At 44.1% G+C, this 16,769-nt stretch overlaps 1 protein-coding gene across 1 annotated transcript in view; it reads left to right on the forward strand.

Annotated features, from left to right (window-relative positions):
- The first annotated feature begins 3,010 nt into the window (after nucleotides 1-3,010).
- The window catches only part of UTRN (utrophin), a 337,069-nt gene continuing 323,310 nt past the window's right edge, over nucleotides 3,011-16,769 (forward strand). Inside the window, exons 1-2 of the mRNA XM_064413617.1 lie at nucleotides 3,011-3,166; nucleotides 4,057-4,214. Of these exons, the coding sequence (XP_064269687.1) occupies nucleotides 4,136-4,214 (79 nt within the window). The 5' untranslated portion in view covers nucleotides 3,011-3,166; nucleotides 4,057-4,135. The remainder of the gene's footprint in view (nucleotides 3,167-4,056; nucleotides 4,215-16,769) is intronic.

Here is a 16,769-nt window from a genome sequence, read left to right on the forward strand (position 1 = left end):
TTTGGTCAAAGTTCAAGGGCCTCACATTTTCTCAGCCCCCTTTCTTTTCTGTATTCCCTTAATCTTTTTAAACATTACCTAAGGGGTTAATGGACTTTTCCTTTATTTTCCTATTTCATTCTGCCTATACAGAAAAGTAAGCTGTCCCACACAATCCACATGATATTCAGTAGGAATTTGTAGGTGAATGCAGGTTTTAGATATACAACTGAATCGGGACTTTGCTGTTTGACTTTAAAATTGTGCTAGTCACCAATTTCTTAATTGTGCCAATCACTGGAATAAAAAAATTAGAGAGACCTAAAGCATATACATGTACAGAATATTAAAGGTTAGGGTATTTTAATTTTTTCCCCTGATGGAGATGTGCCTGAAGACCCTATAAAATTATATATTATGTATAAATAATTGCATATATAAAAATTATAGCCGTTGCATGAGAAGCCTATCATCTAAACAACTAGCTCAGAAAACCCAGGCTTTGATCAACAGTAGAGTAAGGATGGCTCTAGAGATGGGCATGTTTGAAACACACCAGGAAGAAATTAACCTGCTTCCTTGAGGTAGTGTGCAGTCTCATTGTTCTATTACCCTTCTGTTGGCACTTTGCAGTTCAAAGGAACATAATGATTATACTTCTGTCTAAAACAGGAAAAAACATGAAATGCTATAAGGTGAAACTAAAATGTATCTCTTTTTGAGAAGTAATTTTAGGTGCTTTCAGAGCAAGATTGTAAAAATTGGGACCTTGGACTCAGACACAGAGATGTGAAATGGGATATACCAGCTCTCCCCTCCTGCTTATCAGTTTGACTGCAGCTTTTAGCAATAAAAGTTACTGCTACCTCAAAGCGGTCTTGGGTAACCTCTGTGGAAGGAGTAATCCCCTCAGTGCATCCCACAAAAGAAAGGTGGTGGTATTTTGTTTTTTTCACTTAGCATTTCCCTGCATTAGGCAAGGCAATGCTGTGCTTTGCGATCCCTGTCCCTGCACTGCTGCTGGATACCCAGCAGTGGGAAGTGACAATCTCCATCCGTGCTGACTCTTGAGTGGGCACTGGGTTACACGGGGTTTCATGTCTTTGAAGTGTGTGAAAAGCAGCTGGGGCTGGGTTGTGGGTTTCCAGTGTTTGCATGTTTGTTTGTTACTGGGCATTGAAAATCCAGCAGGCAGAGGGAATGCATGGGATGTGGCAGAGAAGCCAGTGAAGAGCAGTAGGGAACAAGTGATGCTCCTCTAACCACAAACATTATGTTTGCAGTACAGGTTTTTCAGTGTAATGTAAATAAATAGGCATAAACACAGACCATACCTTTCCAACAAATCCAGTGTACTGCTCAGTGCCGCCTTACAGTTAGACACTGATAGGCATCGATGTCCATGTTTTTACAGTGTTTGTCGTCCATGAGCTGCAATTCTCAACAGATTCACAATTCCAGTCATCCAAATTTTTTGACACATTATCCTTTTATAAATAAGAACCATTAATGACTTCATGCAGTGTTTTGGATTAAGCAGATCAAGGATGAATTAATTAATTTGCACTAAATCACCAAGGAAAGCTATGGAATGATCCAAACTAGGCATCTTTGTAATGCAAAAATATAGCACACTATCTTCAAGGCCTTCCATGCTCCAATACAGAAGCAAAAGACCCACTCCCTGTTCCCCATGTACTGCACCAATCAAAGGCTGAAGAAAAAAAAAAATTAAATGCAGTTAGAATTACAATAATAATAATTTAGAGGTACCAGATTTTGTTTCGTTGAGGAATCCCTTTTTTCCTTGGGGGAAATAGTAAAGTAAGATTAAATATCAAAGTTAGGTTAGGCTAACATGCACATAGTCATTGTTTACTCTTGTTATCTGTAGTGCCTAGTAAACCTATGAGCTGTGTACTGGTAAGAAAAAATACTTTTGAAGACAAATCTTCCTTGTTTCACATTGCCACCAATTTCTGTTCACCTGGAGATACAGAAGAAGTATGTTGCCAAGCTTGTGCTTCCTCCTTTCCACTGGCTAATAAATTCTGCACCTCCTTTCCTGCAGATTACTGGCCTTTCTTATTTAGGTGGTGAAGCACTTGGTGTTGGGAATGCGTCTAACCTTGAAAACATTTTGGGCTGCATGGCCTGAGGCCTGGTAGGTAACACAGAGGAATTACTCTGCTACAGTTTCTCTCTGATACTGCTGAAACTTCAGACTAATGCTTATCGAGGTAAATACAGCCACGTGTTCTACAGCCTCACAGTACAGGTGAGCACGGATTACTTGCCTGTGCAAACAGGAGTAAGTTCATTCCCAGATTGCAAATGTAGCAATAAATTAATTAGAGTCAGCTAAATATTTCACTAGCATTTATGTATGTTCATACATCAAAAATGATTGCAGACACCCAGCATCAGCACATTTTTATTGATCCATAACTGTTCCTTTCTTGCCCAGCCGAAAACCGCCCAGGAATTGTCACTGCCAAGCGAGAACTGCCAAGTGACCCCGTGAGATGAGGCACAGACACCTGGCCAAAGCAGGCGGATTTCGGGATAGTTGTTTCCGGCTGTTTGTAAATTTCCTAAGTGCTTTTCAAATTTTGTCACACTTCCTGACTTCGGCGTTCATGGGAGGCCGCGGGGCGCTTCCCCTCCGAAGTGCTGCGCGACTGCGCTTACCGGGGCAGGGAAGGGAGCAGAAGGAGCGGCGGGAGCGCACAGGTGCGGACGGGAAGGCCCCGGGGGAGGAGGGGAGCGGGACAACTCTTCACCACTACCTCGGGCGGGGTCCGGGGAGGAGCGGGGGCGCAGCCGGGGCCCGCTCCGCCCCTCTCTACCCTTCCCTTCCCCTCCCCTGCGCGCCGGCCCGGCCCCTCCCCGCCCCTCGCTCCGAGAAGGGGCCGCGGCCGGGGCGGCCCTCCCGCACCCGCGGCGCTGGCCCGGCCAACAAAGGGGGCGCGGGGGCCGAGGGAGGGGCCGCCGCAGGGCCGGGCCGCGAGGGGCGGGGAAGAAGGGGGAGGAGAAGGGGAAGGACGGACGGCAGCGGCGGCTCCCACAGAAAGTTGTGGGTCCGCCAGCGCAGCGCTGCGGGAGTCGCTGGTGGAGGACGGGGTGCGAGCAGGAGCTGGGCAGCGCCGTGGGGCAGCGCGGCCCGTCCCGCCGCCGTGCCCGAGGGGTGAGTGGCGGCCGGGGAGAGTTGCTGTCGGCGGCTGCCCCGGCAGCTCCGCGGGCAGGCGGCGGCACCGCGGCACCGGGAGGGGCTGGGCGAGGAAAGTTTGTTCCCAGCTCCGGGAACGTCGCAGGGCGCGGGGCGGCGCCCGCGGCGGGCGCACCTGCGGGCGGGACGGAGCGGCCGCGGGGAGCCGGGGCGAGGAGCCGGGGCGAGGAGCCGCTCCTCCGCAGGGGTGCCCCAGGGCGGCGGCGCCGCTGCTGCGGCCGCGCATCCCGCGGGGAGGAGGTGCCGGCACGCCCGGCCGGCTGCCGGGTCAAAATCCCCGCCGGGGGAGCGGGGGCGGCGGCCGCTCTGCCGGGGCGGCCGTGCCCGGGGCCTGCCCCGCGGAGCTCCGCTTCCCCACCCGGGAGAGGGGCTGCGTGGCTTCTCCCACACGTGGCTGTCGCGCCCTGGGCCGGCCGGGGCGGCGCTGCCTGTACCCCTTTGCCGCTGGCACACGCCCCGGAGCTCCCTGGCCGTGCCGCCCTGGAGCGGGGCTGTCCCGCTCGGTGCCAGCCGGGGGACCCGTGGTGGCGGTGGTGTCGCGGCGAGAGCCGTGTCCTGCTCCTCCGGGGGTCACGGCTGGGCACGGGGCGCCCTGTCGCCCAGGGCTGAGTGAAGCTTGGCTTTCGCGGCTGAGGATTCAGCTGTGCTGCTGCACCTTCAGGGCCATCCCACTTTCTAAATGCTCCATAAGGTGTCCCGCTGCAGGGGCACAGCGAATGGCAGGTCGGCTGTCCCGCGACTCGAGTGGGCATGGCCAGCAAGCCTCGCTCTCTCCCATCGCACGCGGAGTCACACCTGGCATAGCCGGGGAGTTACCGTGCCTTTCTGCTCCTGGTCCTGTGCTGTAGGTGCTGAGCCGTGGCCCTCCATGGGAGCCTTTTCCCAGCGGATTTAGGCTCCGCCCGTGGCACACCGCAGCCCACGAGCATGGCCCGTGTCTCCGAGCAGGAGGAAGGACCTGGCGGGGGACACAGCGAGTTCAGCGACATCATCAAGTCCAGATCAGGTAAACTGTCGAGGGGATCGGTGTTTTCCTCTTTTCTCCTCTACCCATAGCTTCTGATAAAAGCTGACATTTTTAAACAGCACCTTTGTCCAGTAGTTTTTTTTGGCATATGTTGGTAGTAGAGCTAGTGACTGAGGCTGTTCATGCAGCTCCCCTACTGTTATTGAGTAACAGTAATTGTACATCTCAGGGTTTGTTTTGTTTTGGGTTTTTTTTGTCAGTATTAGTCAAGTCTGTTTATTTGCGATCCACCTCTGGCATCATAATTACCTCTACTTTTGTAAATAGCCGTGTGTTTAAAGTGCTCTTATGCAACCTAGTGTTGGTAGCTTTCGTGTTGATTCTCAGACGCTGAAAATGGAAACTGTGGCTGCAACATTGTACCTCCTGGAAGTGCATCGCAGTAGTACTCATGCAGTAAATTAATGTGCTTCCTCCTTAATGTAAAACAGTTGTCTAAGGCTACTCACTCAGGCATTTCCTCCAGCAAAACATTCGTGTAACAGATCTGAAGGTTGTTATGAAAACGTGGCTGTTGTTTGGTTGTAGTATGTTGGGGTCTCCTGAGGCTCTGGTGGATGTTGGGGTGGGTAGTGAGGTACCGTCACCTTAGCAGGGGGAGAACAAAGGTTTTGGAAGGACAGCTGAGAGTTGTTTAAACCTTGGTAGAAATTTGTGCTCCATTCAGATACTGGATGCTGGGTTCCTCAGCCTGACAGTCTGAGGCCGTGCATTCTTAGACGGAAAATGGCTCCTGTTATCAAAAGATTTTCCTGTGATATCTAGCAAACCTAGCGGTAGTTTGGCTTTTTAAAAAAGTTTTCCACATGTTAAAAACTTTAGGTCTTCAGTTGGTTGTGATTTGATATGTCAGATTACATAGGATGTGGGTTTGATCTGAGTCCCATTGGTGTTTGAATAGTTTGTTTCTTAGACCTTTGCTTTCTGAGTCTTCCTCTTCTGGAAGAGCAGTTTATGGAACAGATGCTTGTGGGTTTTTAATTTTGAATGCTGTTGTGTTTTTTGTTTTCTGCTGTTACTCTGAACATAACTTCATTTGATTTTAAGTGTGTAGTCAGTATGTTTATGGGCCTTGAGTGTGGGGATAGCTTGCAGAGACCGTTTGTACGTGTGTATGTATGTAAGTACTACAGTGTTCTAAGGTGTGTGAGGAAACATGGATGTATTGGAGGTTTTTCATGAATGAACAAATTGTACAGTAAGTTGTGTTGTTTTGGCTGGGGGAGATGATTGTAAATTTCCTGTTACAACCATGTTCAATTTCTTCAGTGGAACGAGAACACAGTAAATTTGTATACAAGGCTAAAAGACTTCTGCATTAATTTAAAAATAGTGAGTGATGACTGATCTTAAATAATTTTTTCGAATTACTATGTTAGTTTGGATCTGGATGTGTGATTGCTTCAAATAAATTACTGTACTGTAGCTCAGATCTGAACCATTCACTACAAGTAAATCTGTGGGAGGGTTTTCCTAATGAAAGGACTGAAGTTTCCTGAAGTATAGATGACAGCAAATTAAAAACTAGTTGTCAGGACTGAGGAGAAGATATTTTAATTTTCCTAGATATTATGGAAAGAGAATGCTAATTTTGATGCTTAGAAAGGAAAACTGAGGTTTTTTTTTTTTTTCTGGGCAGATTTCTCCAGCATGAAATGCTCTTTAGTCTAAATGACTTGAAATACAGTAGAAGTGTTATAACTTACTAATATTTGGAGTAGCTAAGGTATCTGTGTGGCTTTTGAGACTCAAGAGATCAGAAAAAGACGATCATTTGCTGTCACAGAAAATAGGCTGCCCTGTTTCTTGCTGCTCTTTAAGTTCTTAGCACCAGTGATGTGGGAAGTCTCTTAACACTTTGATTAGAGAGCACATGAAAATGTGCACTGAATATTTTCACTGAATAAATAAAGTACGAAAAACACTGTGGGTGAAAAACTCTGCATGGTTTAATATGTGATCAAGTGATTTAATATGTCATAATATTTTTTGAGTGTGTATTATTCCTATGCATTTTAAAATAAGCATACTGAAAACAGTTTACTCTATTCTTGTAAATAAAAGAAGATAGATGTGTAATGTCCTGTGTAAAGATCACTTTCTCTGTGCTCTCCTGGGCAATTCTGTTTGTTTATTTCAATGTTTGTCTTCATCTCTTCTGAACAGATCACCAAGCTGTCAGGATATTGTGGTTATTTAAAACCATTCATGTTCTAGATGTGATGTTTAAGATCTATGGCTAAGTCTTTTTTGTTGCTTTTCTTGTAACAACTTGGAAGGAAATTATAATTTGAAATGCCAGAATCTTTCTGGGTCAGGCCTTAACGAAGAGTGGTACTGGTAAAAATGCTTCTAAATATTTTGATACAAATGTAAACTTTAGTCTTTAGCAGCCTGTCAGCTGAATATATTGTCTTTTTTTTTTGCTGCTTTAGTTATCTTGCTTTCTAAAACTGTGAAACAGCTAGAAAACCATAAAGGTGGCACTGTCAGCACAGGCAGCGTGTTGGTTATTGAGCTTTGATCTAAAGTCACTCTTATGAGACTGTATTAAGACACATAAAGTTTTACACCTGCTCAGGGCTGTGTGGGGCCCATCTATGCTTGTTTTTATTAGCAGAACAAGCTATGTAATTTTTTCTTAGACTTGTAATTGGGCGGCTGCCAGTGTGCCACATGAAGGATTTAGGAGAACTGCAGAAAATCATGATTTCTCTATAGACCAAACAAAATAAATTAACAGGATTTCCATATGTCACTTAAAAAAAAAAAGTGGGGGCTTGCCATAGGATTTCACAGATGGGGAAAAAGTAATTTTGCAAGTATCTCATTTGTTCTTTCCTTTCAAATTAAGAGGATGAAGGATAAAATGCTATGGATGGGCATCTCTGTATGTTATTGATTATATTGGAAACACTTTTTCCTTCAGTGGTCAGCAGAGAAACTTTAAATGAATGTGCTATAATCTGTTACAAATGATTAGTGCTTGATTTTTTTTTTTCCAGAGCAGAGATTTTCTATGCCCTTAATGTCACTTCTGTGACTTGGGATGAAAGAAGGAAGACTTTTTCCTGTTGTCCAATTAGTATTTGTTTTCTGCTTTGGATATGGCTCCTCTTTGACTAAGTGGTCTGTTAGTACTGAACTACATGTAGCTACAGGTTATGTTTGAAGAGACCTCTTCTGCACTTAGAATAATAATTGATGGTGACCAAAGCTGCCTATAAAATAACTTCTGGTTATTGAGTTTATAAAGGAAGCTGTGTTTTGTTTTCAGAAAGACCAACGATCTGTTTGCCTCCCTTCTTTCTGTACCAGTGGTGGATGCTGGTGGCTGAGTGGTGTTTAGTGGGTTTAGTTGTTCCTGGATGGTTATGCTGGGGTTATATATTTATAATTGGTATTATTTGGCATTATTAGCCTGTACTGTGCCTGTGTGTCTGTATAATGGCTTGCTATGGAAAAGCAGTTTTCCTTTTTATTAACTTCCCTGTAGTGTGAAGTAATGTATGTGGAGCTGATTTATATCTTTGAAAGGCATCTTGTGCAGATAGGTGAGCTTTTCTCATTGCAATAGCTTTCGGGAAGGAATGCTGTGGGATGATTGCCTTACAGTGGTGAAAACAGTGCTGTCATCACGGGCTTGAAAAACAGATGAGTCTTTGCTATGATTAATTATGGAAAAAAGACAAACTCACTTAAAATCTGTCATGGTATCTTGGAATGGTAATATATAATTAAACAGTAAGACATAGCAGGAAAAACATTTTTAGAAGATTGTGCCTCTGGTGCATTTTAAGATATGAGCGCGCTCTGAATTGAAGGGAACTTAATTCTCCTCAAATATATTTGACTGAAAGACTGCTTTGAGAAATTGTAACTTAGTTTTAGACTTTGGGGCGAGGCTTATTCTGAGAACTGCTGCTGTTGTCTGTCTGTCCCCTTGCCCTCTGAAGCAACGCTTGCTTGGCTGGCAGACCCCTTGCTCCTGAGGAGCTCCTGGGGTCTTGCTGCCCCATCATGCCACAGATTGCCTTTGGAACCAGTTCCTTTAGTTGTGTCTCTCGCTGCCAGATAACTACAGGCCAAATATGCTGCTTCTCCTTTTCCATTTTGGCTCTATTGGTGTGAAACTGTCAGGAGTTGTCATAGTTGCGTGTGGACCCTTAGGATTCTGTCAAGTGGATGCAGAGTTGGTGTAGCCAGATTTGCACTGTATGAACTCTTCAGGGACATTTGTGCAGATGGGGTGTTAAAGATGAGTGACAAACTTGCACTTCTTGTTTCTAGCCACTGAAATTACTTTAAGACTAAGCCTTTGGGTTGCTGTAGCCTGGCTCCTTTCTGTCAACTGTATAGCTTCTTTTTCTTGGGCTGCCTGGTGGGGACAGATCAGATGCTGCAATGAAGACATTTCTAGGGTATTGCCTAGCATTTATGAAATGACAGATATAGAAGTACCAGGCTGGTTTCTTCTAGCATCTTGATTGGTAGGTGAAGAAATAACATATGCTGCTCCGTGTGTTTGAAGCACGACTCTGCCTTGGAATAGAAATTGAGGCTCCTCAGGGAGGGGAAAAAAACCAACCCAAAACACAAACCATAAAAGCAACCATTGATTTGCATGTGCTCTGCCAGGAAAGGAGGATGTAACCCTGAGCGAGAGCTGCTATGTGAGGCACTGTGTGTAGTGTGTTAAGTGTTTCTAAAGAGGTTTAAAAGCTGCTGTGGGGAGGGGCTGCTGCTGTGGGAGCCCTTCAGTGATCCTGTGGAGGAGGGGTGCCTAGGTGAGAGGCAAACTAGGGGGAATGTGGGGTGTCTTTCCCTGCCTTCCCCAGCACTCTTTGGAGCACCGTGCCCCCCTCCTCCCCTCAGGTGTGGGGAAAGAAGGAAGACTCTCATACAGTAGCATGAAAATATTTATCATGTGCTCACACCATTGGGCAGTTTAGCAGAGAATTAGCTGGGCTGTGTTAACACCTCTGAGTAACTGCTCCCAGTTTTGATTTTTTCTTAGGGTGTTTCTCGTAGCAGAATCACTTGTCCATGGTGTGTGTTGGGGTTGGTTTTGTGAGCAGGGAAGAGTAGGGAAGTATTGTTATTGAAATCTTTTGAATACAAATAAGGAATAGGTACATCAATGCGGGCATGGAAGGGGAAGAGCACGAGAGCTTGAGCTGATGTTGTTTCAGGACAGTGTAGGTGCTCTGCTGCCAGGTAGCAGGGTGGATTGGTGTGCTCAGAGCATGCATGATCTGCTTTTCAAGTGTTGCACGGTATCCCTCCTTCAAAGGAAAATGCACGGTTAGAAAAGCACAGCTGATTCCACTTACCTTGCAAACTGAGGTACTCCTAGCACGAAGTTGTGGAGAACTGCGTTTATTTGGATGCCTTACTAACAGTCTGAAAAATGAATAATAGGGTTTAAACATTGTGAGGTGGGAGGGAGGAGTTTCATTGTCTGACTCCTTATTGTGTTGATGAAAGAATAAGTTATAGTGCCCTGTACCTTGTCAGAAGTCTGTTTTATGTCTTTCTCCCCTCTCCCAGTGTATTCTGGGGATGCAGCTGAGCTGTAATTTCAGGAAGTGACAGTATATTTTCAGAAGAAAGCTGTGAGTTTTAAAGGTAGCAATACAAGTGACAGCCTAAGGAAATAGAACAGTCCATTGGAACCTGTGGGTTAGAAAGAAGCAATGGTAGGGCTCTGTTGCCAGCTTTGGTTTTGAGAATGAGGCAAGTAACTACTGATCTGTAATGTACGCAGCTGCAAAGTCAGTGAAACATGCGTCATTGAGAAGGAGGAGTCAAACTGCCATTTATTTATTTATTAGGATATGAAGTCTCTGAGCCTTTTTGAAAAGACATCCACCTGATACTGCCTTGGAGAGAATAAAAGGAGAAAATTTGATTATTGGCCCTTAGTTGGGCTCAGCCCTGAGTAAAGCTAAAAAAAGGGAAATGAACTGAAATCCAAATGCTTGCAGTTATATTTTGTTGTCACTTATCTGTGGGACCAGCAGGTAGGAGCTGGTACAGAGTCACTGACTCCAGGTGCATATCCTAGCAGGTGAGGGCCACTGACATTGACACTGGTGCTTGCAGAGGCTGGGCCAGGGCTGGGAGCTGGTTGTCAGTGGGGAGCTGCTGGAAGATGGTCAGCTCTAAGAGAGGGTGTGGGCAGCTCCAGTTCCTTCAGCCAAGGGCAGGGTTGAGTTTGGGTGTGTTTTGGGCTGCATCTTCCCTCTGGGGGCCTGACCAGCTCTGGGTGAGAGCAGCAGAGGAGGCTGGTTGTCAGTGGATACATCTACAGCTGTGGCAGTGACTTTGTGAAGGTTTCTTTCAGAAATACGTTCACTGTCTAATAAAATGAATTTTTAGGTATTCATCCATTGAGTGCATGGGACAGATGCACCATCAAACATGTCAAGGTGCCAGAGAGGAATAGTGTGAAAATTATTAATTGAGAGTAGCTTAATTGTAGTTCCTCCTGTAAGGAGGCAGCTCCTGTGCTGGGGAAGCATTCTCTAGCAGCCTAGCATCTTTTCAGGTGTGTGGGTCTTCTGCTGGATATGGAAGAAGTGGTGAAGAGCTGTTGAATCTCTTATCTGGTGGGAGATGGTAACTGTGTGTTTCAGTAAAAGACCAACTTCTATCTCAGAAGCACAGGACACATGATGGGAGGAAAGGATCTGGCTATGTGACAGAGATTAGATATGTTATGTATTCTTAAGGTTATTTTGATGATCAGTCTAGGGAATGTACAGCAGTACTTTTCAGCCATAAATTAATCATGAAGTTCTTTTCTGGACTTCAACATCACCTTGTTGTAAATGAAGAGCACCTACTATCCAAAACCTGAAAGATTTCATAGTGGAATTAGATAAACATACAAGGACAGTCAACAGCTTCTGCATTTAGCTGTGGAGAAACATGCAATTAAACCATGAAAGAACATGCTTTGATGGGTCTATGTAATTCATTCCACAAATAACTTTAGTTAGTTCCCATGTACTCTGCTTTTATTTCCTAGCATTGAAGTGTGTTTTTTTGCCCCCCACAACCCCCCAATTTAGATAATGGCAGAGGACCGAAAATGGAAAATGCTCCTAAAATGTTATGTTACAAATTATTGATGAGAGAAAAGTGGTATGATGAGTAAATTCTGAAGTGTTTTGCCAGCTATTTTTGTTCTTAATTTACCACATTATCCTGAAGGAGCAAAGAGCAGCAGTCTGTGTGTGAATAACAAATGGGGATTTATTTGAATATTTTATGGGAGGACACTGGGAATAGAGCAAAGTCTTTTGGTTTCTGTGTTGTTTTAATAGTTATGTTATAAAATATGATTGTATTAACGGAAAAGAATAAATAAAGTAGTAGTTAAGTGCCAACAGACCAAAGCCTTTCTATTGCTTCTTTCCAGGCTTTTACTTCTGTTACAGCTTTATAATGAACAACAGCTATGGTCAGCAAAATCGTTTCCAGAGAGAGTTCATCACCCTTATTTTCCTGGTTTCTTCTACATGTACATCTTGTTCTTGGATGAGATTTCTTGTGGAAATTCACGAGAACATATTGTTTAACACCATGCATCTTTCAGCTTCCACAGTCTTTTGTCAAGAAAGTCTGGTGGTGTCCTTCTGAATATAGTTTTGTTCTCTCTGGTACAGTGATGTGTAATTGCTTTGCTCTGAGTGCTGTTCTTCTATGCTTGGGAATTGTTCTCTTGGACCTGACTGTTGTGCCCAGTTTAGAACTTGTTGGTTTGATTTACTGAGCTTTAAAAAAAAATTATTAACTTAGTTAATACACTTTTCACTTAGACTAGAGATTAAGTCTAATCAGAGAGTTATGAAAGTATTCAGTCTGGTCTTTGTACTCAAAAAACTACATTTACACACTTTATAATCTGTGCGGAGGAATACTCTGTTTGACAGTGTCACATGCACAGTGCCCAGGTACTTGCTGTGCTGTGTTTCACTGGCACACTGAGATTGGGAGCATTGAGCTCATTCAGGACAAAAGGATGTTTTAAAAGAAACACCCACACCCACCCCTGCAAACCACTGTTCTAGTTTCACCAGACGTTTGAAGATTTATTAAAGTTGTGAAACATGTTTTGGAAGATTACATTGTTATCTTGACAGGGCAAGTTAAATGTTGACAATTGTATTAATGTAGAAGTGGTTTTATACTTAAGTGCACAAACAGTATGTTAAAAATGGAAAAGGAGAAAGGGAAGAGTTCAAATGGAGTTTTTTCCATTGTCAGAAATCATACCATTCTGTGTTGGAATTATTTCTATTTTCAAGGCTATTGAAACCCAGTTCAAATTCATTATTTGCCCTCTGAATGTTAACTGGAAGCTCCTTGGTTACAGGAGAATCAGTACTGAAAGAAAGGAGATTGAAAGAACTCTGCTATTCATAATTTTAGTGAAGTGTTTTACAGTGTCCATGTAGATGTCAGGCTCCTAACCTGATGTTCTGCACTGCTGCTGCTCCAGATCCCTGTTGCTCTCTTCTTTCCCCTCCCTGGTGAAGGGCAATGTGTGAAACATACAGGTCAAGTTTTTGCAAGTATACTCCAGTGCTTGCAAGAAGCTTCCAAAGCCCAGGTGCATCATACCTCTACTTGGAAAACTTGTTTCCGTGTATATGCTTTTCTTGTACTTATCCAAAAAAAAAAACCAACCTAGATCAGTCATGGCTTAGAGAGCTGTTGAGATGCAGGGATAGAGTGACTGCACATCAGCCACAGTGGTGTCTGTTACTTCAGTCCTCCTGCAGAGCCTCTCCTTGAATGACACCTCTGCAGAGTTTGGACAAAGACCCTTTTATGCCTAAAGGATTAATGCATTGTCTTCATCTTTCTTACACCTTGTAGCAGGAGGGAGCACGAGAACCTGCTATGAAGACTCGGGACTGAATTCTTGGGGTCTTTATGTAGAGCCTTCTCTGGAGAGAAGTGAGGCATGGACCTGAGAAACCAAATTTTAGATTTTCTTTTTTAATCTAAAGTAGCTCTTTAGAAAGGCTTTCATTAAGGCTACTGTGAAGTAAGTGGTTGCGAAAACTTGGGAAACTTGAAGTTGATGGATTCTATGTAAACTGTATTTTGCTGTTCCTATTTGTTTTAAGAGGAGAAATAATTTGTACATTAGATTGTTAAGGTTGTCTTCCAAATTTTTGAGCTGAGAATTTCCTGACTTAGACCTTCTCTACCTGTAATCTGCTAGAGTGGGTTTTCTGTCACTACATGGTGAATAACTTCCCTTTCTCAGCAGACAGTGTTAAATATTTCATCATTGGTAAAAGATAGTAGTTACTTTGCTTACATAGTGACTAACAGTATTGGGTGTGTTCGTCTCCTTGAAGAAAACATAGGCTGTACCTTTTTTGACTTTGAAAACCAAACAGACTAAGTCTAATCAAAACCCCCTAAACTCTCTGGTTTACAAGATCAGGTATTTTTTAGCAAGGTGCACAACAGGGTTGTGGTGTGACAGCTTTTTGTGTGTTGTAGGGTACCATATCCAAGGAAAGGGAAGTGTGTTCACTCAAGCATTTTTCCTTCCCTTAGGTAAGGGTGTGTGCAATGGGATGAAAGAACAATACCTGGCCTTGCAAAATGGGTTGCTTTTGGAGGGTGATTAACCCTTGCAAGTTTGAGACTCATTCTCCCTCTTGGAGAAACAGTGAAATTAATGCTAGGAGTGCAGTGGTAAAGATGGGATCCCATGGTCAGGCATGTCTGAGGCATCAAGTGGGACAGTTTCTTGGTGGTAATGTGCCTTTTTCATGTGTCACACTGTATAAATTGCAGTCCTGAAAATAGATGGAACAAACTGGAAAAGTGTGTACTGGACTGAAGCAAAATCTGTGCTAATATGTGTCCTGTTAGCCCTAGTGGTGGTCTACCATCATTTGTGAGACTGGGATATTTTACTTCTCAAATTGAGACTCCAGTTTATAAAGATAAAATGTTAGCCTGTTGTCTGACTAGTGTACAAACTTACCTCAACGTATGTAGCTGGTTTGGCTGCCAGAATCTGGGATTGAAAGAAGATGCTTTGGAGCATTTAACTGGATTTAAAATGTGAGATCTTGAGTCTGAAGAGATGCCTGTATTAGAAAGGTTTTGTGGCACATACACTCCAAGGGTGCATGTAAAATATGAACATAAAATGCAACATAGAATGGTCAGCTAGGCTAACTTACAGCCAGGGTGACTCTGTGCTTGCTGGAGACATTGATTTATTATTATTTGTCTTGTCTCTGGGGATGACTTGTGACTGAATGAATAATATTTAAAAATAGATGTACTGTTCAATTCCAAGTATAAGGATAATACTTTTTGAACATATTATGCAGTTAAAAATAATTATCCAAAATAAACTAAAAAACCCTAAGCCTTTATTTCTGAAAAACATATTTGTGTTATTTCCAGAAGTTGCTCTTTTTTTTTGTGTGTGTGTGCATGTTCTGTTACTTCCTTTACCTTGTTCAACTTCATGGTTTTTCTCCCAGTTGAAGGAAGACTGCAGTGATTGATTGTGTACGTTGCAGAGTGTATGGGGCAAGAGCAAAAGAGCTGGATAGGAGATACCTATCCCCCTGCCACCCCTTGCTGTCATCTTGGTATGAGGGAAGGGTAAAGGGATGAATGTGGCAGTGCTGGTTCCCACTGCCCTGGGACACGTCCTGATGTGTGGCAGGGCTGTGTGTTGACACCTGAGGCCCCCTATGCTTCTGTTTTTCATGCAGCATCTCCTTTGTGCTGTGAACAGAAGGCAATTAGAGACAGACTGAAGATCTAGTGAAACAGGTGGAAAATGTCATACTCTTTTTTTTGTTGTTGGACTCTGTTCCCTCCTTGGCTTCACCTTGCTGTCCTGGCAGGTATTTGCAGGGAAAAAAGGAATCCTCAAGGATTTAGCTGCTGTTTTAGATCATCTTCACAGAAGATAACTCCAGTGAAGTCAGGATTGTTTGCAGAGGTCTGTGTGGTGGAGCAGTGTGCTGGGGTGCTGGCACAGACAAACTGCGTGGCTGTCAGCATCTGCCTGCTGTGCAAGCACCTGGTTCCTGGCCTGGTCACTGGCCACTGAGCACTGTGAAAAACGCACATCAAAAGGGGTCACCTTTTCCAAAAACTGGCTGAGAGCATATTTGGAGTTGTACCTGTGTTTCCTGCCACTGCCTCGTAATTAGAGCCCTCGTGCCAGCTTGTCACTGTTGACAAGTTTCTGTCACTGATGAAATTTTCAAAGGGTTCAAACTATTGACCTTTCCACTGAGCACCTGACTGCAGTGTAGGATGAGATGGCGCCCATTCCTGATGTATTGCACAGAGAGAAGGTGTACCAGGAAGTGAGTGAGGGGCCAGAGAGCATTTTGTAATAAATTAGGGAAGTCCCAAAACTTTCTGGGTCAGGGTGTTTGTGTTTGTATGTGTTTCTGCCCTGGATAGGTACTGCTCAATGATCACGTCCAAAGCTGTAGACCAAAAAGAGGAGTTTAGTGGTGGACCAGGCAGTGCTAGTTTAATGGTTGGATGATCTTAGAGGTCTCTTCCAACATAAATGATTCTATAATTCTGGAAAACTTGCCGCTAAAAAATACTGGTCTAAGTGGAAGAGCAGGCCTGCAGTAAGTCTTGATTCCCACCCTTCCTCCAGGAGAAAGACATTGTAGGGACATTAAGAGCTGGAGAAAATGAGAGTTGCTCTTCTTTTTCTTCTCCAGAATAAGAAAGCCACAACAAACCCCTCCATTCCCATATTGACAACTATCCAGCCCCCAGCCCTGGCAATGGCTGCAAGAATGTGGTGTTATCATGATAAACAGCCATTGTGTTGCAAGGGGGCTGGCCAGCACACAGGGACAATTCTGATATGTTGCTTTAAAAAAAACCAAACATTGCAGGAGAAAGAGGGATGTCATTGCTGTAGTTATTTACCTGAAATGTGATAAGTCATGATACTTATGTTTGTGTCAGAGTCCAAATAGATGAGATGCTTAAAAAGCAGGAGAGCTTAGGGCTGTATATAGAAGGGAAATGTGTCACCACATGGATGATGATGGGCCCTTTGACAGGCGATGGAGTCCATGTTTGCCTGGAGGAAATGTGGGGGATATGTATGGGGAGCTACTTCCTTGGTTTGCCTGGTGCAAAAGCGGGTGCTGTGCTGTGATGCTGGGTATGCACAGTACAGAGTGTGCTAGCTCAGGGATGGTGGTGCTCTGGCACCTGGCATTGAGATAACAAGTGTGCTTAGAGGGACATTATGTAGGGTTATTCTGGTGAAATGTCTTCTAGCTTTGTGATCTCTGTGTTGTGTTCATTCATGTCCTGAAGTGAGCAATGTGACATGCTGTGGTTGGCCCATTTGAGGTCTGGCTCTTGATTACTTCCTGGGTGAGGTTGCTATCCTTGGCGTTCCTGTATTCCCACAGGAATCTCATGCTATGTGCATTGTGTCAGTAAGTGCAGCTCTGCCCTGAAGAGGAATTCAAGTGTAGTACTTCT

Source organism: Passer domesticus, chromosome 3 (assembly GCF_036417665.1).
Source record: "Passer domesticus isolate bPasDom1 chromosome 3, bPasDom1.hap1, whole genome shotgun sequence".
Lineage (NCBI taxonomy): Eukaryota > Metazoa > Chordata > Aves > Passeriformes > Passeridae > Passer > Passer domesticus.